Here is a 23916-nt window from a genome sequence, read left to right as displayed (position 1 = left end):
AAAAGAAAAGAAAAGGCTATGTCCAGGCATAGCAACTAGAGGGGCAGCATGTGATAGGCCCTTGACGTTCCCAAAGAATTTGCAGAAGCAGTGCCGTGCTGTTTGAAAACATTGCTAGAGGTTCCACTTAAACAGAAGTAATCAGATCAAAGAGAAGGTAGTGGGGAAAGAAAACAACTATCACCACCACCCATGTACACGTGCGCGCGCGCACACACACACACACACCCACCCAAATACATACAGTAGGAACACAGGTAATGTCTCCAAATACAAAACACTTTCTATAAATACGTGGCAAGAGTAGCTAAACCAGCTACTCAAAGTGTGGACAGTGGACCAGTACAGGTCGAGGAACTCTTTGTTATCAGCCCATAACAAAGTAAATACCAAAACTGAGAGTAAACATTTAGAAACTTCTGTAGCAGATGTGCTACAGAGTACTTTTATGTCTTCTGAATCTTTTTAATTTTAATTTTTTAAATTTTATTTTATTATGTTATGTTAGTCACCATACATCATTAGTTTTTGATGCAGTGATCCATGATTCATTGTTTTCATACAACATGCAGTGCTCCATGCAGTATGCGCCCTCCTTAACACCCATCACCGGGCTAACCAATCTAATAATAAAAATTAAGGCTTATTTTTGTCTTTGTCTTTATATTTCCCATTTCATTTTTCTAACAACTGATTTTTATATTTTTTACAAAAAAAGTACCATCCCACTATGGACTGAAAATATAAACAGAAGTCATTCTTCACTATGGATAACCTGAGAAACACTATCCTAAGCCAGAGACTTGCTGCAAATTGAATAGAAGCTACATTAACTAGCATGGCTTGGCCCCTGGGCATAGTCAGCTAGTGTTCCATGTCCATCATGGCCCAGGAAGCCTCCTGGGAGAGAGTGGTTGGACAAGCTGAGGCCAGTGGACTGCCTCTGGGACCAGGAAGCAGTAGCATCTCTGTCCAGGCAGACTGCCAAAAGGAGAAGATGCTGAAACTAAGGAGGGAAAGTCAAAGTGTTCATGACTATTGGCAGAACATGGCGCCATGCAGCTCTTCATCAGGAAATCTTCCAAGCAGCTACTTTACATTTTTGAGTGTTCAGCCATTATTTGCCATGAACATCCTGATGATCTTAAAAACTAGAGACATTTATTTTTATAAATGTATCCTTTCCAGCATCCTAGATTTTTCTCATTTTATTCTGATACCTAGAGTGCCAGATATAAACCAAGATAACACACATATCAGGAAGAGAAGACTTGAAGACTGTAAAGGCCACAATCAAAAGATAAATTATATACAGTGACTTACCTGGTGAACAAAGGATTGAAACCACCCCAACTCATGTTTACAACAAACATGTACTATTTATGTAATTTTTAAAAACAAATAATTAAAAATTTAAGTCTTTAAGACTCTACAACAATGTGCTCTTGCCTAGTATCTACAAGTCTTAAGGCACCTCATAAGAGTTTCCAGATGAGGTTCAAATCCTCTGGACAGCAGCATCTCTCTTTGAATATAATATTTTCAGTAGCATTATCTTCACCAACCCAACATACATTCTTTCCAATTACCTGTCCTAATCCACAGAGCCAGCCTTTGGGAGTTTCTGCAGTCTGACAAATTATATTTAAACCCATAATGGCCATGGATCTGTAAAATGCATACTGACTATATACAGATCTAAGGTCAGAAGTTTTTAACAGGAGGGCGCCTGAGTGGCTCAGCTGGTTAAAGCCTTCAGCTCAGGTCATAAACCCGGGGTTCTGGGATCAAGTCCTGCATCAGGTTCCCGGCTCAGTGGGGCATCTCCCTCTCCCTCTCTCTCTGCCCCCACCCCCACCCCCTGCCACCGGCTCGTGCTTTCTTTCTCTCTCTCAGGTAAATAAATAAAAATTTAAAAAAAAAAAAAAATTTTAGCAGGAAAGAATTTTTAACAAGAAGTGTTTTTTAATGATATTAACACTCATGGTACAAAGGCCAAATTTGACCCTTCCCTATTTAAAGATGGCACAGAGCACAGATAGTACTAAACCCAAGCCATTCAACATTCAAGAAACAAATGGTCTGTATATGAACTGTTTGTCAGGCATGTCGGCAGCCCATGTGCATGATTTGAACAAATCAGACACAGTCCTTTACCTTTATCAAGCTTACAGTCTCATAAGGGAGACAGATACTAAATGTGTAAACACACAAATAAATATACATAATTACAGGGGCGCCTGGGTGGCTCAGTCGTTAAGCGTCTGCCTTCAGCTCAGGTCATGATCCCAGGGTCCTGGGATAGCGCCCCACATCAGGCTCCCTGCTCTGAGGGAAGCCTGCTTCTCCCTCTCCCACTCCCCCTGCTTGTGTTCCCTCTCTCACTGTGGCTCTCTCTGTCAAATAAATAAAGAAAATCTTAAAAAAAAATAATTACAAACTGTGATCAGTATTTTAAGAAGAGGATAATTGGTTGCTATGAACCAGAATGAGAAGAATAGAACGAATCTATTTTAGGTTGGAATCGAAGGTGAGCTGTGAATACTAATACAGCAATGTGTATATAACAGGCCTAGATATAAGGTTTGTATTTGTGCTGAGCCTTTTAGAAAATAGAGCGTTTACTGTCTCTTGTGGTATGTTCTCTGGTTTTTAGGTTTTTATTACTTGGTTTGGAAACCATGCTTTGCTTCTAACATTAGCAGGACATGAAAGTACTTGAGCTATAATTCTCATTTTGTATTTCATTAATATTCAATAAAACATATGTAACATTTAACAACTCAGTATCTCTTTCTGTGATCTCTTCAGGCCTCTGACCTTTGTTTTCTCTGGAGGAAAAATAAATCAGGCAGACTCTACTTCAGAGCAGTTCAGGTTCATTCTGCCAATGCTCCCCTGCCATAACCTATGATCACCTAGAGCTTGCATGGTAAGCTAATGGTAAAGATTTACTATAAGTCCATTCAAATCCTGCACACTATATTCATCCTCATCACTAGGTGAAAAAGAGGTATAACTCAACCACACCAAATTTAAAAGTGAAAGTTGAAAGTGCCATGAAGGAAAAGGAGGGGGTGTTGTGAGAGTACAACACAAGGGGCCCTGACCCAATCTGAGGGATTGGAACAAGGGATGCTTACTCTCAAATCTGAAAAACAAGAGTCATATTTTCCTGATAGCCCAATGCTTAATTTATTATATGTCATTATGAATTATCTTACAGACACTCATCTAAAGATGGAAAAATAGGGGCACCTGGGTGGCTCAGTCAGTTAAGCGACTGCCTTCGGCTCGGGTCATGATCCCGGGGTCCTGGGATCGAGTCCCACATCGGGCTCCCTGCTAAGCAAGGAGCCTGCTTCTCCCTCTGACTGCCTCTGTCTCTCTCTCTCTGATAAATAAATAAAATCTTTAAAAAAAAGTATTAAAAAAAAGATGGAAAAATCATCCTTTTTTTCTAACTAGGACCTATTAATTCTGTATTATGTTTACTAACTTAACAACAATGAAAGTAAAATGAATACCACCCTAGAAGTCACAATTGTATTTACAAGTCATGGCAAGAGAAGGGAAACTAGAGTAGTCCAAACTGTATTGAGTAACCTAAAACCTTCCAGAGCACCAGCTTAACTAGAAAAAAAACAGGAACTTTGGATTCAAACAGACTTCAAATCAAATCCTCACTTTCTTTTTTTTTTTAAAGATTTATTTATTTGAGAGAGAGAATAAGATGAGAGAGAGAGAGCAGGAGACGGAAGAGTGTCAGAGGGAGAAGCAGACACCCTGCTGAGCAGGGAGCCCGATGTGAAACTCGATCCCGGGACTCCAGGATCATGACCTGAGCCGAAGGCAGTCGCTTAACCAACTGAGCCACCCAGGCACCCCAAATCCTCACTTTCTTAACTAGCAAGTGTTCAGAATCAGAGAGCTATGTACTAATTTGAAACATACTATCTACCTTCCAGGGCTGTAAGAGAGGATGAAACCAGTAACAAAGTGCCTAATATTCACTAGGCATTCAATAAGGGTTAGTTTCTTCCCACTAAATAAAACCAAACAACAGTTTTACTTTAGTTAGTAATTTAAATACCAAACAAGAATTATAACAGGACCAAACTCCTATAACTTCTTCTGACATGTCTGAATTAGTTTTCTTGGGCCCATGATTAGACACAGCCAGCTACAAGATTAAGTAACCAGAAACTAGGAAGCTATTTGAATCCATCGATGAAGCTCCCAACTTTTCAGGAGGAACCAAGGCTCACAGAGGTACCCTGGGGCTTCATTTGGTTTGTTTGTTGCTGCAGCTTTTGGCATCTTTGGACAAAACCAGCTGTGTTCTAATTGGAAAATGGGAAAATGACTAATTAATGGATCCATAAATTATAATGCTATCTTGCAATTAGATTTGTTTTGTAAAAGAGAGATATTTGGAATTTGCGCCTTTAATGTCCTCTCCACAAACCTTAGTGAAACAAAGCCTAGATTTTGTTTGCATCTTGTTTGTGTGTATGTGTCCATACGTGTTATAAATATGAGATATTTTCTCTACCCCAGATGATGGTGTTGCTAAGATTAATTTGTAAAGGAGCTCTATTTAATTGGTTTAAAGGCAAATGCTTATAAAAACTGGGCACCCTGAAACTCAAAAAGGTAAGAACTAACCCAAATGTTTTTCAAGTTCATGTGATCTGGGATGATCTTCGGTAAATTAAAATTCAAAATTGCTGGTTTAGTTAAAATAGACATGTACTTAGGGTTATCAACATTAAATATAAAACGTTTATTCTACCAAGGTTTACTATAGGTCAAATAAGCTCATGTTATCTCTGTTGCAATTTGTCAGCAAAAATGACTTAAAATGATTAGTTTTTTTCTGTCTCAAAGTTTCCAGTGGGTAATTAAGAGCAAATAGGTTAAATAAATAAAAAGGTTTATAGGTAAACTTTTAATAGCTTTCAATGTCTTTGATAACCTGAAACCTTGAAGTTTTGCTAGGTTAAATGATAAACTGGGTTAAATTCATTGAACATCTAAGTCTTTTCCAAATAAGATAAAATACTAAAACAATTATGAAACACAGGTTTGGCTGCTTTTGTCCTATTGCAGAGAAACTGTAGATACTTGGGTCTAAACATGTTTTATGCTTTATTAAAAGTTATACTATGAAAAAACACGTTTCTAGAAGTTATGAAATATATTCACACATTTGTCAATCTAAAGAATTGAACTGAATTGATAAACAGTTCACAATAGATTACTACTTAGTTTTCACTGGAAACTGAAGTTTCTAAAAGTCAAAATTCTGATAAATGTAATTGAGACTGCTAGAAATGATAAGGAAAGCAACTCTATACGTAGGAAAGTAAGAGAGATGTAAAAAAAGAAAAGAAGAAAAGAAAAAGGTATAAGAAATGAGAATACATTTTTGTTGCAGGGAAAACAAGTAATTTTGTCCTGAAATGAGACTGGTTATTTAGAGAGGGAAAGTTTAAGACAAAATCTAAATGAAAAAAGAAAGTTGTACCAGGTTTGTAAAGGGGAATCTTTAGAAAAGAATTTTAAGTGTGGTCAGGACTTAGAGTAATGAGTTAGTTTTAAAAGTACACTAGTATAAGACCAGAATTCAGTTTTTCTCTGTTAGAAAGACAAAGTTTTTCTTGGATTGTTGGTCTGCTCTTGATAAAAAAAATCATGAACGAAGGCATTTATCTGCCCAGAAAAACAGTTTTTATATTTTGCCTTTATCAGGTCTTCGATTACTTAAGAAGGTTAAATCTTCTCAATATTAAAAGACCTAAGTTTTTCTAACAACTGTATAACCTTCTGTATTTGTCTTCAGAATCTCTTATGGCCACCTCAGTTACATAGATAATTTTTAAGTTTTATAATGATCTATGATCCTATTTAGGCATGTGCTTTAAAATCTTCTGATTGTAACAAACTTCCCAAATATTCAAATCCTAAAATGAAGTCTTCTTGACTAATTAGGCTAGCTAAAACTACATGGGAAGCACTGTCAGATAAGGGATGATAAACCTTCTTGGTTATATTGTATGAGTGAATGCTATAACTGTACTAGAAAGTATATAAAATTCCTAAGTTCTAATATGTTCTGGTATAATGTTATCACTTGAAATTCTAATTATTAAAATGTTATGTGTCACAAAAATAACCAAATTTTCTTGTGGACTGCATTAAAATGAACTCTCATCAGATTTTTAACCATGGCCATTTTGAGTCTTTTGTCATTTATGATTATTATTTGACCCTGATGCTCTCACAAATGTGTTTCAGCTTCAAGGAGGTTCATGAAAAGGACTTTTGAGGGACGCTTGGGTGGCTCAGTCGGTTAAGCATCTGCCTTCAGCTCAGGTCATGATCCCAGGGTCCTGGGATCCAGCCCCCACATCAGGTTCCTTGCTCAGTGGGGAGCCTGCTTCTCCCTCTGCCTGCCACTCCCCCGCCTGTGTATGCTCTCTCTCTCGCTGACAACTAAATATATAAAAGTCCTTAAAAAAGAAAAAGAGGACTTTTGACAAATACAGTTTCCAATATCTTTAATATCACAAAACTAAACTAAAAATTTCCAGAACTGATAGAAAAACTGTAAACCAAACAAGAATTTATAACATTGGACTAAATGAACTGAAAAGGATTATAGTTTTTATGACTCTTGTTTGAAACATTGCTGATTTTCTAGTGTTTGCTCTTTAAGATTTACGGAAATTTTTTCTCCTAAGATCTCTACAACTTATAAAAATTTGATTAAAAAAATGCTTTGTAGGGGCACCTGGGTGGCTCAGATGGTTAAACGTCTGCCTTCAGCTCCGGTCATGATTCCAAGGTCCTGGGATCGAACCCCGCATCAGGCTCCCTGCTCAGCAGGGAGCCTGCTTCTCCCTCTCCATCTCCTGCTCCCCCTGCTTGTGCTCTCTCGCTCTGTCAAATAAATAAATAAAATCTTTAATAAAAAATGCTTTGTAAACAAATTAAAACATTTATCTTTTCTCCTTACCTGAACCCTCTAGAATTCAAAAAACTCTGAGTATTCTTTCTTTCATGGCAATTATAATTTTTTGCATAAGTTCAATAAGTATCTGTTCTCCTGGGGTGCCTAGTCAGAAGAGCATGCAGTTCTTGATCTTGGGGTCATGAGTTCAAGCCTCATGTTGGGTGTAGAGATTACTTAAATAAAAACTTAAAAAAAAAAAAAAGAATCTGTTCTCCTTATAACATTGGTTATTTTACTAAGACTTTGACTGGAATGTTATATTTGAAAGAGACATGCATAGACTCAGATAAAACCAGACAGTTTCAAGGAACTAAGGTAAACTTTATGGAGCAAATGGAGCCCTTTGGAAATTTGGGCCTGATATCTTGCTTACAAAGTTCCCAGCAGCCTTACCAGGTAAATAAAAAAAAATGAAACTTTCTGACAGGTACAGGAACCTCAGGATATTTAGGGGACTTCAGGAAGAGAGGAATTCACTCAAATCTACAGATACTACAAGTGAGTTTGATGGCAAATATTTGGTTTGGCTTCTGGCCTTGAGAGGTTATTAAAAATTCAATCTGAAATTTCTTATAAAAAGTTTCAGCAAAGCAAATTTCAAAAACCTATATGGTCAATCACTATTCTTGCTATACTTATGTAAACAATCAGGCCAAGTTCATTAAAATTGGATTTGTTTGGGGGTGCCTGGGTGGCTCATTCAGTTAAGCATCTGACTCTTGGTTTCAGCTCAGGTCATGATCTCAGGGTGAGTCGTAAGACCAAGCCCCACATCAGGTTCCATGCTCAGCACAGAGTCTGCTTGAGAGTCTTTCCCCCTCCCCCTCCCCCTCTGTTCCTCCCCCTGCTTGTGCACTCTCTCTCTCTCTAAAATAAATAAAAATCTTTTTTGAAAAACTGGATTTTTTTTACAAACAATAAATTAGTCTTAATTTGGCTATCTTTGGTGGAAATGAGGGTGATTTTGGAGAAAAAGATTATTTCAATAACACACTTCATGGATGTTAAATTCTAGTTCTGATTAAGTGTCTTTGAGTGTTTGTTGTTTGCCTATAAAACTAGGCCAGACCCTGAATTCTTATGATTTCCTTAAATATCTGGCTATAACTCCAAACTAAAGTTTCCAATATTCTCCCATTCTCTTGACTTGAAATCATTGAGAAATAAAACTGCCCTTTTCCCTACAGCCCTGAAAACTGAAGCTAGACAACTTGAGGTAACCTTCAGAGAAACTACCACAATGGCCCTTGTTTACACAATATTCATGCCTGATGCTCTATGGGTCACTCAAAGGATCAACCAACAACATCTGAACTACAAACCACAAAAATCCATCAGGTTACCACTGCCCGCTCCCACTCCATCTGAGGATGCTTAAGTCTGACATCCGGAAATATTCTCACTGGATTCAAACACTAGATTTATACTTTGCTCCAAACATTAACGTGTGCTTTTCTTTTGTTTCCATAGAAATGCCTCTTATTAATTAGCTGATTGTACAATATAGGCCTAACTTTGAGAGCCCACCTGCAGGAGCACCTCCTAAAATGAGACGATTTCAACTTAGATATATATAGATATATGGGTTGATTAAAGTCATGACAAGATTTAATTAAAAATAAAAACAAAAGACTTCTCTGGTAGGAAAAAAAAACTTTATTTTTATCAGTGTAATACAGATATTTGTCTCGCATGTGTGTCCCCACTTTTTATCCAATATTCCCCCTCCAAAAAAAAAAAAAAAAAAAAAAAATGGCTGGCATATATACTCCCTTCCATGTTTTCTGAGTATTTCTGGGCTTAAATTCATGTGGTCTGAATTCCTACTCCTGCTGAGTTTTTTTTTGAAGCATCCCATGGGTCAGCTGTCCTCCTAAAGCGACTGTCATCTGTGCCACTTCACCATATGCTGTACGTTCCTTCTTCCTGTATTTTCCAAAGCACCATGAACAGAAGGCCCTGGTGGACAGTCGACTTTGCTGAGGACTTAGGAAAGACAGAGGATAGTGCAGTGAGACATGAACAGACAACAATGTTAAATTTAACATTAGATGCTGCTGCCCCCACGTTCTCTGGCCACCCCCAGGCATGGAATTTCTCATGAGGTGTTTTTCTTCTCTCACTCCTATCTCATCCAAGCCTATTCTTGCCCTTCTCTATACTCGTCAAATCCTGGTATTCTGTTGCACCCACATGCAAAAGATTTTAAAAATCCACCTATCTTATTACTTACACTAACATAATTATTTGTCTATACCTCTTCCATCTAATCTCTGGCCAGAAGCCTTGCCCTGCATGACCACCCATGACCATGAAGGCATTTTTCTTACAGCAGAGTAAACCTTTCACTTTTCCCCGGCCAATTATCACAAGCCATATATAGGCAGATTCTAAAGTAACACTCTTTCTTCCTGTTACATAAGTATACACTTACCTAACTGGATGTGTATGAATGCATCTAAGGAAGCTGCATCTGAAGCAAAAAGTTGTAATTACTTACCAAGGAGTGATAAAGACTCTCACCAAATCAGAGTCAGGCTCCTCTGAGCCCTCTTCCCAATTAGGCCCTGACTTTGGGCACTGGTCTTGGCCTGCTTAGTCCAGTTTTAGGAAGAATACCACTGAATTATTTTAGCAAAAAAACAAAACAAAAATAAAAACTACCTTCCTTAGAACTTCTCCATTTCTCTTCTCTAATGCTTTCTGTACACCACAAAGTAAAAATCTTTGTAAGTACCAGTCCCAGAATTTGGGATTTCACTTTGTTGGTTCTACCAGATGCAACATTTCTTCTTCCAACATAGTTCCTTATATTATATCACTTTAGAGCTCGGAGGGATATTAAAAAGACTCTACTCAGAAGAGTTCAAGTCTTTCACTTTAAAGATGATGAAATCTAGACCAGAAATAACCATTCTTGCTTAATACTATACAATAAAAATGGCTGGGTGAGGACTTAATCCAAAATCTCCTGACTCCTAGTTCTGTACTTTCCCCCTACACAAGAAAATAAGTCACTGATTTTGTGCAGAAAGGGAACTGTTATCACATATCAATATAGGAATGAAAATTTCTTGAGCAGTTTTCCATAAGTCAGCTCAATAAGATCTATGAGACTGTCTGTCTAGCTCATCTCTTCACTAGGATTTGCTTTTTTCCTTAAGTTCATAAGATCCTAAGAGTCATCTTTGTTGATGAGATCGCATGCAGTCACAAAATTCCCTGGGAATTTGAAATATAGACCAAGAGAGTGTTTTGATTCAGCCTCTTCCTAAGAGTCTGGCCTAGTAATATGTGACCTGGGGAAATAGTCAAAATTTAAATCACATGAACAGAGATCAAACAAAAGTCAGTCCACAATAAAAGGAATGAAGATGCACAGAAAGCAGCAGAGAAGAGAAATGGAGTTCTGGTAAAGGTGTAGTGCTAGTTTCAGCTCCTTCCTGAGCCAATTTGCCTCTTTGCTTTTGAATTCCATGATATACCCCTATATATTCATAAATAAATCTCTGGCTAACAGCTCCAGTGAGATACGGCAACCAATCCCAAGTAATTCTATAGGCTTTGCAATACAAAGTAAAGTACACTCCAAGGAGCCCTTTATCTGTTTAAGATGATAGCCACCTAATTAGCAGTAATAGGTAATCCTATTACTAATCCATCAATATCTTCTCACCCAGTCTTCTTGTAATGCTAAAGACAAACATTAGCAACAGAGCAATTTGATCTGCAATCCTGAAACAGAGAAAATCCAGTTAACACACAGGAGTTGAACCAGTGGCACTAATAAAGTACTCTTACTGAACCTACTAGCTAATAATCATGTAGTAATTGATACACATATGGAACAAACACACATAGAACATGAACAAAAGCAGAAGGTGCCAATATTTATTTATCCATGTCTATTCATGGGAGAGGTTGTTTTGACTTTACACCATTAATTATGTTTCTTTAGGTAAACATAGCTCCAGAGCAAAGAAAAAAAGAGCATTCATTCAGGTTTACTGTAATACTGGTTGATTCCCCAATGTTATTCCTCCCCACAGATGATTAAACTAAACCTAACAGTAGCTTTTAACCTTTTCCCTCACAACTGTTACTGGCCTATGGGCATGTGACTTGAGTTGGCCCAATCAGCTTACCATCTCCTATGAGTTTAATTGAGTTACATCTGGGTTGGTTGGTTTGTTGGTTTATCTGGACCACCTCACCGAGTGAGATGACATTCCTTTTTCTGGAATTCAGTGAGATGACACTTCTTTTTCTGGAATTTCAAAGCTAGTAATCAAATTCAAAACACCCCTCTCCTCCTCTCTCCCAATTTCAAATGAACGAGGAAGTATGTAGTTACCAATCAGTGATTCTAATCACAAGGGGAAGCAGCCCCTGATGAATTCAACAGTGACAGCAGAGAAGAGAAAAAGATAAAACCTAAGTTCTTACTGACATCATTGATCCAGTAAATCAACCAACTCCAGAGCCAGCCCTACTTCTGGAAATCTAATTAAACCCATAAGGACCTTGTTTAAGCTAATTTGGGGTCAGAGATTTCTATCATTTCCTGCCAAAAATGTCTTGAATAATTTAGTTCCCTCCCCTTTAGTCTAAATAAAATATCCCTTTCTTTTGGTCTCCCAATAGCCAAGTGAATTGTCTGAACTCTGAATTCTATATTTAAGTTTCATAAATGGACCTACAGATCAGCAAAGATGTGGCCTTTGCAGGGATCAGTCACAGATTTCTGACAGGCCCCATATATTTCCCATTATAAATTAATTAATTGGCATTATAGTGTGCAGGCACCTATGAGTTTAATTTACTACGCTTTTCTCAGTACTACCTTATCTTGGATAAAAAAAAAGTTCCTGTTTTTTGGAACTTTAAAATTAGCAATAAAATCATGGGCCAGATGTTTATAATATGTTATATGAATATATTAGTCTGTATTTTGAAATATGCTTTAAAAAAATGAATCATAAAAAGGTAAATTACATGAACTTATTTTAAGTGTAAGAGTAATCATCTCCAGCAATACACAAATACACAATACACAAAACTGCACCAATTTTCTCAGTAATAGATACTAACACCTAATTATTCCATTCCACTACCTCCCCTCCTCCCACAAATCAAGAAACAATATGCAATAGTTACTATACTTTTAAAAAACACATTAACCTCAGAAGGTAACTCTTCTAAAGTCTTAACCCAAACTATTTGGGAGACTAGAAGTATCTATCTTTTTATTAATAGCCTTAATATTGTAACATTATAGTAACTACAAAAGTACAGAGCAACAGTGGTCTGGGGCTGGGCGAGCACCTGCACATTCCTCCTAATCTCCTCCTGGGAAGAGAATCAGAGGGAAATACCAAACAGGCACATCTTAGCCAGATACAAGGCAACCTATTCATGACAAAACTGCTTTCACTACCAGCAAATTCTCAGTGACCTAGTTATTATTACTTAAGTTTATCTGAATCTAGTATCTCCTCATTGGCATAAACTGGAATGTCTTTATAAATCATCACACCTCAGGCCTGTTCGCTCCGCAAAATCCTTCCAGGAAAACAAAGGTCATTTAACAACATGGGTCACTGAATTTCTAGGCCGCTTAACAGATGCTGAAAACCACAGGTGATAATAATTGAATCAATTAACAAGATAGTTTACCAAACATGTAACTTAATTTGAGTTACCAGATTTACTGGAGAAACTGTCTTTCCTATATTGTGCTCTAGCTTTCCCAAATAATACTGTCCTTTAAATTAAAGTTCTAGCTCAACTTCCAGGAATCTGCTCTTATTCTGTCCACCACATTACCAATCCACCAGCATGATTCCTCCCCTTCAAGGCAAGCTTAAAGTTATTAGACTCACAGAGTCCTGGAAGGCACCGAGACAGCATCGGCATGTCATTGTCCAAGTCGACCATGGTTCTAGGTTACTGGGATATTCGCGGGCTGGCGCACGCCATCCACATGCTCCTGGAGTTCACTGATACATCCTATGAGGAGAAACAGTACACGTGCGGGGAAGCTCCCGACTATGATAGAAGCCAATGGCTGGATGTGAAATTCAAGCTCAACCTGGACTTTCCTAACCTGCCCTACCTCATGGATGGTAAGAACAAGATCACCCAGAGCAATGCTATCTTGCGCTACATCGCTCGCAAGCACAATATGTGTGGTGAGACTGAAGAAGAAAAGATTCGAGTGGACATCATGGAGAACCAAATAATGGATTTCCGCATGCAGCTGATACGACTGTGCTATAGCCCTGACCTTGACAAACTGAAGCCTCAGTACTTGGAACAGCTACCTGGACAACTGAAACAGTTCTCCTTGTTCCTGGGGAAATTCTCATGGTTTGCAGGAGAAAAGCTCACCTTTGTGGATTTCCTCACCTATGATGTCTTAGATCAGAACCGTCTGTTTGAGCCCAAGTGCCTGGATGAATTTCCAAATCTGAAGGCTTTCATGTGCCGTTTTGAGGCTTTGGAGAAGATCGCTAACTACATGCAGTCTGACCGCTTCCTGAAGATGCCCATCAACAACAAGATGGCGCAGTGGGGCAACAAGAGAACATGCTGAGCAGGAGGTGGACTTGCACCGCTTGTTTTGTTCCATCCTGTCCCTAGGGGGCGTGTAACTCTCTCTTCTCTGGTCTTTTCAATAAATAGCGTTTAGGCTAAAAAAAAAAAAATAAAAAAATAAAAAAATAAAAAATAAATAAAGTTATTAGACTCACAGATATATATTTCTGTAGATTTCATATTTTCAGTCCTGTTTCTCCAATTAGACTAAAGGCAAGTTCTTTCTCTTTTCCCTAACACATAACTTAAATACACAGTACCACACAGCACACTATACTTCAAAAAGATTCACCTAATTCTGTGAAACCACTGAATGATTTCAAAGTCCCATTAGTTAATTATTAAATATTTTACATTTGCAAGAAACTACAGACGCAAGATGAGTAAGCCTTTGTACCTAAAGAGGAAGATCAAGAAAAGAACACAATATTTCATATTAAAAGGTGGAGTAAGATGGATAATATAAGAAACATACCAATTTCTCTGGATGCTCAGAAGAGGGAAAATCAAGTAAGGATGGAAGAATCAGGAGAGGTTTCACTTGGAAGAGGATTTGTAAGATGAGCCTTTAATGAAAAGTAGAAATTCTACCTGGAGAAGTGAGGGTATAGGAAACAAAATTAACAAAAGACAGTATAGGAGACGTTCAAGCAACAGCAAACTTTCCAGATTGTTGAAACAAAGTGCCACCAGTGAAGGAGTGAAATAATAGCAGCAAAATTTATAGAGAGATATAAAGTCTTTGCGTTCCAGGATAACAAAGTCATACCTAATTTGATAGATTTGTTATGGAAACATTGAAAAAAAAGCTTTTAAAGGAAATTATATAACTTCCCTTTGGAAATCTATTCTGCCAGTGGGGTCTGGATGGAAGACCTTCTCATTCTCTAAAATGAGAAGAAACCAGAAGGTTAATGAGGAAGTTATGAGGGGCACACCATTTAAGAAACAGTGAAGAATGCCATTGCACACTATCTAGAATGGCTATAATGAAAGGAAAAAGAAAAATAGCAAGTGTTGGTGAAAAGTGGAGAAATTTGAGTCCTCATTCACTGCTGGCAGAAGTGTAAAATGGCGCAGCCACTGTGTCAAATAGTCTGGCAGTTCCCCAAAAATTAAACACAGAGTTACCATAACTTAACAATTCCACTCCTAGGCATATACACAAGAAAATTAAAAATATATGTTTCATACAAAAACCTGTATGGCAACGCTTATAGTAGCATTATTCATAATGCCAAAAAGTGGAAGCAACCTAAATATCCATCACTTGAAAAATTATAAATTGTGCTTTACTCATACAATAGAATATTATTTGGCAATAAAAAGGGATGAAGCCCTTTTTAGGGCTGAATGAAGAAGCAGAGGACAGACGACACGCTGTCATCACGTCCTACATGAACCTTGAAAACGTTACGATAAGTGAAAGAAGCCAAGCACCAAAGGCCATATATGTATGGATATTTGTCTGTATGTATAATTCCATTTATTTTTCTTAAGATTTTATTTATTCATTTGACAGAGAGAGGAAGAGGGAGAGACAGCACACGAGCAGGGGAAGCAACAGGCAGAGGGGGAGGGAGAAGCAGACTCCCCGCTGAGCAGGGAGCCCGATGCGGGGTTCAAACCCAGGACCCTGGGATCATGACCTGAGCCGAAGGCAAGACGCTTAACGACTGAGCCACCCAGGGATAGGCAAATCCATAGAGACAGAAAGTAGATTAGTGGTTGCCAGAGAATAGGCAGAGGGGGAAATTAGAAAGTATGGGGTTTCTTTTTGGGGTGACAGAAATATTCTGGAATTAGTATTATGACTGCTGCGTAATACTGTAAATATATTCAACAACCATTAAGTTGTACACTTACAAATGGTTAAAATGGTGAATTTTATGTTAATTGAATTTTATCTCAATAAGAAAAAGAAAAGTGAAGAAATAATGAAGAAATGAAGGAAGACCATTAACTACAGTAATGGTTATGTGAATAGAAACAAAATGGGTGAAAAGTTAAGGAATTACAATCCATGTTTTTGCAACTACTCTATTTTATCAGAGCTAAAATGCCATCAATTTTAAGAGGCACCATAATTTTATATACCACTAAGAAAGAAAAATACTACCAATTAAACAATGATTCACCATTGATGGTAAGAAGCAACTGATATCAGAAATTTTATCTTGTAAAAAAAAGTGTTTAGAATCAAGGAAATGTACAATTAGATGCAGGAAATAAAGAAAACATGTAGTTTAGAAATAGAAAAAGACCGAGTTTATGCAGAAACACAATGAATTCAGTTTGGACCATAAGCTATTTGGATATTCATGTTGAGATTAATGAATTATTTTAAAATTATTCATATATAGAAATGTAATGGGAGAGAAATTATACTTTTAGATGTATGCAACACTGGGAGTTTCAAAAACTTTAAGCCTAAAAATCAATGGTCAGAAAAGATAAAGCCAATCTCTCAGGAAGAACAGGACCTTTTTTCTTAAACATTAGAAGCAGCCCTCACATCCAAAAGCCCAGGGATTTACCATTCTGAAATCTCTTTTCCAGCTTCCTCTCAAAACAATTTTTAGCAGGTTCTTTTGATATTTACAAAAAATAAAAGACAGTCTCTATCTTCAAAGAAACTCATCAAAGTGCAACACAAAAACAAAGGCAGAAAGAACGCTAATAAGTGCATTAATGACTACTGTATATCCAAGGTAAATATTAAATTTGATCAGCATTTATTAAGCATGGAGAACTATTCAGTCTCTGAACCATACCCTGAAGGATATGAAATGTAAGTAAAATAAAATCTTTACAATTAAGGAAGCTGGAGGTGAGAGAGAGGTGTCAAAAAGGGACACAAATAACAGAACACAAGACAAAATAACTTTTGCTTCATATAGCTGTCTATGTGTGAACAGCTTTACAAGAGATGTAAACATGAGTACTGTGGGGATTTGAGGACAGGAAAGACTGTACCCAAAAAGAACTGGAAAAGGCAAGATAGGTACCTGGAGATGGACTTTAAGAATATATTAGATTTTAAGGGCACTTGGCTGGCTCAGTTGGTAGAACATGCAACTCTTGATCTCAGAGCTGTAAGTTCAAGCCCCGTGTTGGATGTAAAGCTTACTTAAAAATTTTTTTTAAATCCTTAAAAAAAATATATTAGAGTTTTTAGTAGGCAGAGATGCAGCAGTAGGGTTTTTTTTTTTTAAGATTTATTTATTTAGGGGTGCCTGGGGGGCTCAATCTTTAAGCGACTGCCTTCGGCTGAGGTCATGCTCCCAGGGTCCTGGGATCGAGCCCCACATTGGGCTCCCTGCTCTGCGGGAAGCCTGCTTCCCCCTCTCCCACTCCCCCTGCTTGTGTTCCCTCTCTCGCTGTGTCTCTCTCTGTCAGATAAATAAATACAATCTTTTAAAAAATATTTATTTATTTATTTATTTGAGGGTGGGGGAAGAGTGGAGGGGCAAAGGGAGAGGGAGAGAGAGTCCCAAGCAGACTCTATGTTCAACAGTTGTAAGACTACTAACTGGACTTGAAAAAAGTATAGAAGACACCAGAGAAACCCTGGCTGCAAAAATAAAAGACCTAAAAACTAGTCAGACTGAAATAAAAAATGCTATAACTGAAACACAAAACTAGATGGATGTAAGCACAATAAGGAATAAAGAAGCAGGGGACAGAATAGGTGATATTAAAGATAAAATTATGGAAAATAATGAAGTTGAGGGCGCCTGGGTGGCTCAGTTGGTTAAGCGACTGCCTTCGGCTCAGGTCATGATCCCAGGGTCCTGGGATCGAGTACCACATCGGGCTCCCCCTGCTCGGTGGGGAGCCTTCTTTTCCCTCTGTCTCTGCCTGCCGCTCCCCTGCTTGTGCTCTCTCTCTCTGTCAAATAAATGAATACAATCTTTAAAAAAAAGAAAAGAATGAAGTTGAAAAGAAAAGGGAAAGGAAACTATTAGATCATGAAGGTAGACCTAGGGAACTCAGCGATTCCATAAAGAGAAATAATATCTGTATCATAGGAGTCCCAGAAGAAGAGTGGAAAAAAGGTCAGAAGGTTTATTTGAACAAATTATAGCTGAGAATTTCCTTAATCTAGGGAAGGAAATAGGCATTTAAGTCCAAGAGGCACAGAGAACGCCCTCAAAATCAACAAAAACCAGGTCAACACCATAACATATCATAGTGAAACTTGCAAAATACAAAGATAAAGAGAGGGGCGCCTGGGTGGCTCAGTTGGTTAAGCGACTGCCTTCAGCTCAGATCATGATCCTGGAGTCCCGGGATCGAGTCCCGCAACGGGCTCCCTGCTCAGCAGGGAGTCTGCTTCTCCCTCTGACCTTCCCCCCTCTCATGTACTCTCTCTCTCTCATTCTCTCTCTCAAATAAATAAATAAAATCTTAAAAAAAAAAAAAAAGAGAATTCTGAAAGCAGCTAGAGACCAAAGATCCTTAACCTACAAGAGTAGACCCATAAGGTTAGCAGCAGACCTGTCCACAGAGACCTGGCAGGCCAGAAAGGACTGGCATGATATATTCAAGGTTCTAAATGGGAAAAATACAGGGCCAAGAATACTTCATCCAGTAAGGCTGTCATTCAGAACAGAAGGAAAGATAGTTTCCAAGACAAACAAAAGCTAAAGGAACTCATGAACGCTAAATCAGCTCTGCAAGAAATATTAAAGGGGAAACTTGGAGCAAGAAAGAGAAACCAAAGTCACAAAAACTAGAAAGGCAAAGAGGCAATCTACAGGAACAGTGACTTTATAGGTAATACAATGACACTAAATTCATATCTTTCAATAATTACTCCGAAGGTAAATGGACTAATGCCCCAACCAAAAGACACAGGTATCAGAATGGATAAAAAAAAAAAACAAAAAAACAAACAGGACCCATTGATATGCTGCTTACAAGAGACTCATTTTAGACCCAAAGACACCTCCAGATTGAAAGTGAGGAGGTGAGGGGTGCCTGGGTGGCTCAGTCATTAAGCACCTGCCTTAGGCTCAGGTCATGATCCCAGGGTCCTGGAATCGAGCCCTGCATCGGGCTCCCCGCTCCGCGGGCAGCCTCTCTCCCTCTCCCACTCTCCCTCCTTGTGCTCCCTCTCTCGCTGTATCTCTGTCAAATGAATAAATAAAATCATTTAAAAAAAAAAAGAAAGTGAGGGGGTGCAGAACCATTTATCATGCTAATGGACATCAAAAGAAAGCTGGAGGAAGGGGGCCTGGGTGGCTCAGTTGGTTAAGCATCTGCCATCGGCTCAGGTCATGATCCTGGAGTCCCGGGATCGAGTCCCACATCGGGCTCCCTGCTCAGCAGGGAGTCTGCTTCTCCCTCTGACCCTCTTCCCTCTCATGCTCTCTCTCATGCTCTCTCTCTCAAATAAATAAATAAAATCTTTAAAAAAAAAAAAAGGACACTCTATCATAATAAAGGAGTCTATACAACTAGAAGATCTAACAATTATATATATGTATGTCCCTAACTTGGGAACAGCCAAATCTATAAACCAATCAAAAACAAAATTAAAGAAACTCACTGATAATAATACAATAATACTAGAGGACTTTTAACACCCCACTCAGAGCAATGGACAGATCATCTAAGCACAAGATCAACAAGGAAACAAGGGCTTTATATTTTTTAAAAGATTTTATTTATTTATTTTAGAGAGAGAGAGAGAGCGCAAGTAAGAGAGAGATAGTGAGAGAGAACACTAGCAGGGGTAGGGTGGAGAGGGAGAAGCAGACTCCCTGCTGAGCAAGGAGCCCAACATGGGGCTTGAGCCCATCATGACCTGTGCTGAAGGCGGACACTTAGTGACTGAGCCACCCAGGAGCCCTGGAAATAAGGGCTTTGAATGACACACTGGACCAGATGGACTTCACAGATATATTCAGAGCATTTTATCCAAAGCAGCAGAATACACATTCTTCTCAAGTGCACATGGAACATTCTCCAGAATAGATCACATCCTGGGTCACAAATCAGGTCTCAACCACTTCAAAAAGACTGAGATCATACCATGCACATTTTCTGACTACAACACTATGAAACTTGAAATCAACCACAAGAAAAAATTTGGAAAGATCACAAATACATGGATGTAAAAGAATATCCCACTAAAGGATGAATGGGTCAACCAGGAAATTAAATTAAAAAAATACATGAAAACAAATGAAAATGAAAACACAACTGTTCAAAATCTCTGGGATGCAGCAAAGGCAGTCCTAAGAGGGAAGTATATAAGCAATAGAGGCCTTCCTCAAGAAACAAGAAAAGTCTCAAATACACAACCTAACCTTACACCTAAAGGAGCTGGAAAGAGAAGAGCAAATAAAGCCTAAAGCCAGCAGGAGAAGAGAAATAATAAAGATTAGAGCAGCAATCAATGATATAGAAATAAAATTTTAAAAAAATAGTCAAACAGATCAACGAAACTAAGAGCTGGTTCTTTGAAAGAATTAATAAGATTGATAAACCCCTAGGCAGACTTAATCAAAAAGAAAAGAGAAAGGAGCCAAATAAATAAAATCATGAATGAAAGAGGAGAGACCACAACCAACACTGAAGAAATATAAACAATTATAAGAACATATTATGAGCAATTATATGCCAACAAATTAGGCAATCTGGAAGAAATGAAAACATTCCAAGAAACATATAAACTAACAAAACTGAAACAGGAAGAAATAGAAAAGCTGAACAGACCCATAACCAGCAAAGAAACTGAAGCAGTAATGAAAAATCTCCCAACAAACAGAGTCCAGAGCTGGATGGCTTCCCAGGAGAATTCTACCAGACATTTAAAGAAGGGTTAATACCTATTCCTCTGAAACTGTTTCAAAAAACAGAAATGGAAGGAAAGCTTCCAAACTCATTCTATGAGGCCAACATTATCTTGATCCCAAAACCAAAGACCCCACTAAAAAGAATTACAGACCAAAATCCCTGACGAACATAGATACAAAAATTCTCACCAAGATACTAGCTAACAGGATCCAACAGTACATTAAAAGATTTATTCACCATGACCAAATGGGATTTATTCCTGGGCTGCAGGGATGGTTCAAAATCTACAAATCAATAAAGCACATTAATAAAAGAAAGGTTAAGAGTCATATGATCTTCTCAGATGCAGAAAAAGCATTTGACAAAATACAGCATACTTTCTTGAAAAAAAAACCCACAAAAAAGTAGGGATGGAAGGAACATGCCTCAATATCATAAAGGCCATATACAAAAGACCCACAGCTACTATCATCTTCAATGGGGAAAAAGTGAGACCTTTTCCCCAAAGGTCAGGAACATGACAAGGATGTCCATTCTCACCACTGTTGTTCAACATAGTACTGGAAGTCTTAGCCTCAGCAATCAGACAACAAAACGAAATAAAAGGCATCTGGGGCGCCTAGGTGGCTCAGTCGTTAAGCATCTGCCTTCGGCTCAGGTCATGATCCCAGGGTCCTGGATCGAGCCCCACATCAGGCTCCCTGCTCAGCCAGGAGCTTGCTTCTCCCTCTCCCACTCCCCCTGCTTGTGTTCCCTCTCTACCTGTCTCTCTCTGTGTCAAATAAATAAATAAAATCTTTAAAAAATAAATAAATAAATGACATCTAAATCAGCAAGGAAAATGTCAAACTTTCACTCTTCACAAACGACATGCTACTCTATGTAGAAAACCCAAAAGACCCCACAAAAAAATTGCTAATACTGATACAGGAATTCAGCAAAGTCACAGGATATAAAATTAACACACAGAAGTCTGCTGCATTTCTATACACTAACAATGAAGCAGCAGAAAGAGAAATCAATGCATCAATCCCATTTACAATTGCACCTAAAACCATAAGATACCTAGGAATAAACCTAACCAAAGAAGTAAAAGATCTGTACTCTGAAAACTATAGAACACTTACGAAAAAAATTGAAGAAGACACAAAGAAATGGAAAAACATTCCATGCTCATGGATGAGAAAAACAAATATTGTTAAAATGTCTATACTACCCAAAGCAATCTACATATTCAATGCAATCCCTATCAAAATAACACCAGCATTTTTCACAGACCTGGAACAAATAATTCTAAAATTTGTATGGAACCAGAAAAGACCCCGAATAGCCAAAAGAATGTTGAAAAAGAAAACCAAAGCTGGTGGCATCACAATTCCGGACTTTAAGCTGTATTACAAAGCTGTAATAATCAATACAATATGGTACTGGCACAAAAACAGACACATAGATCAATGGAACAGAACAGAAAAGCCAGAAATGGACCCTCAACTCTATGGTCAACTAATCCTCGACAAAACAGGTAAGAATAACCAATGGAAAAAGAACAGTCTCTCCAACAAATGGTGTTGGGAAAATTGGACAGTTACACGCGGAAGAATGAAACTGGACCACTTTCTTACACCATACACAAAAATAAATTCAAAATGGATGAAAGACCTAAATGTGAAACAGGAATCCATCAAAATCCTAGAGAAAAACACAGGCAGCAACCATTTAGACTTCAGCCACAGCAACTTCCTACTAGACATGTCTCCAGAGGCAAGGGAAACAAAAGCAAAAATGAACTATTGGTACTTCATCAAGATAAAAAGCTTCTGCGTGGCAAAGGAAATAATCAACAAAACTAAAAGGCAACCTATGGGATGGGAGAAGATATTAGCAAATGACATATCAGATAAAGGGCTAGTATCCAAAATCTATAAAGAACTGTCAAACTCAACACCCAAAAAGCAAATAATCCAGTCAAGAAATGGGCAGAAGACATGAACAGACATTTCTCCAAAGAAGACATCCAAATGGCCAACAGACACATGAAAAAATGTTCAACATCACTGGGCATCAGGGAAATACAAATCAAAACCACAATGAGATTCCACCTCACACCAGTCAGAAAGGCTAAAATTAACAACTTACAGAAACAACAGATGTTGGCAAGGAAGCAGAGAAAGTTACTTACACTGTTGGTGGGAATACAAACTGGTGCAGCCACTCTGGAAAACAGTATGGAGGCTCCTCAAAAAGGTAAAAATAGAACTACCTACAACCCAGCAATTGCACTATAGGTATTTATCCAAAGGACACAAAAATAGTGATTTGAAAGGGCACATGTGCCCCATTGTTTATAACAGCAATGTCCACAATAGCCAAAATATGGAAAGGACCCAGATATCCATCGACTGATGAATGGCTAAAGAAGATATGATATACGTGTGTGTGTGTACATATTATATATGTGTATGTATATACATACACGCATTGTACATATATGTGTGTGTATACACACATACATATATACAATGGAATATTACTCAGCCATCAAAAAGAATGAAACTGCCATCTGCAATGACATGGATGGAACTACAGTGTATTTTGCTAAGCGAAATAAGTCAGTCAGAGAAAGACAAATACCATATGATTTCACTCATATATGGAATTTAAGAAACAAAGCAGATGACCATAGGGGAAGGGAAGGAAAAATAAAATAAGATAAAGACAGAGAGGAGGCCAACCATAAGAGACTCTTAAATATAGGGAACAAACTGAGGGTTGCTGGAGGGGTGGGGGGGTAACTGGGTGACGGGCATTAAAGAGGGCACTTGATGTAATGAGCACTGGGTGTTAAATGCAACTAGTGAATCAGTAAATTCTACCCCTGAAACTAATAATGCACTATATGTGAACTAACATGAATTTAAATAAAATCTTGAATTAGAAAAAAGAGAAAAAATAATGAAATACAAATTTAAAACACAATTATATAGCATTCACACCCATAGATTATCAAAAGTTTTAAAGTTGACAATTCCAAGCATAGACAAGGATAGGAGCAATGGGAACTCTGATACACTGCTGCTTATACGTGCAGCCACTTTGTAAAACTCTTTGATCTTGTCTATCAAAGTTGAAGACCCAGCAACTCCACTCCTAGTCAAAATACTTAACAACCAATATTCCATTTCCCACAACCTGCAAGTATGACTCCAAGGGAGCTCTAGCCCACAGCACTATAGGTCACAGCCCCAGGAATTCTGATGGACACTAGGTATTTCCCTACTGGGATCCAGGGACTACCCTACCATACACAGCCAGAGACCCAGAACCTTTGCGGGTGGATGATGGGCTCACACCTCTGGAGGGTCATGAGAGTAGCTCCTCAGCAGTGACTAAACACGGCTCCCCAGGGCTGCCACAGAGTTGAAAAGAAATTTAGGAATTTGGGGCAGTGGTTTTTTAGCAACTGGAACAAAAATTTCAATGTTTTAATAGTTGGC

At 38.1% G+C, this 23916-nt stretch overlaps 1 protein-coding gene and 1 long non-coding RNA gene across 2 annotated transcripts in view; one reads left to right on the top strand and one right to left on the bottom strand.

Moving 5' to 3' along the window:
• The first annotated feature begins 12907 nt into the window (after nt 1-12907).
• Nucleotides 12908-13723, top strand: LOC113925147 (glutathione S-transferase Mu 3-like). The gene has a single exon (XM_027599715.2). The coding sequence runs from the start codon at nt 12933-12935 to the stop codon at nt 13611-13613; it is 681 nt and encodes a 226-aa protein (XP_027455516.2). The 5' UTR covers nt 12908-12932; the 3' UTR covers nt 13614-13723.
• Nucleotides 13724-14090: 367 nt separating this feature from the next.
• The window catches only part of LOC113925221, a 44682-nt gene continuing 34856 nt past the window's right edge, over nt 14091-23916 (bottom strand). Inside the window, exon 6 of the long non-coding RNA XR_003520948.1 lies at nt 14091-14206. This is a non-coding gene — a long non-coding RNA (uncharacterized LOC113925221). The remainder of the gene's footprint in view (nt 14207-23916) is intronic.

The sequence above is a fragment of the Zalophus californianus genome, chromosome 2 (genome assembly GCF_009762305.2).
Source record: "Zalophus californianus isolate mZalCal1 chromosome 2, mZalCal1.pri.v2, whole genome shotgun sequence".
Lineage (NCBI taxonomy): Eukaryota > Metazoa > Chordata > Mammalia > Carnivora > Otariidae > Zalophus > Zalophus californianus.
Note: the sequence above shows the minus strand (reverse complement) of the source record. Positions and strands in the feature narration are given on the sequence as shown.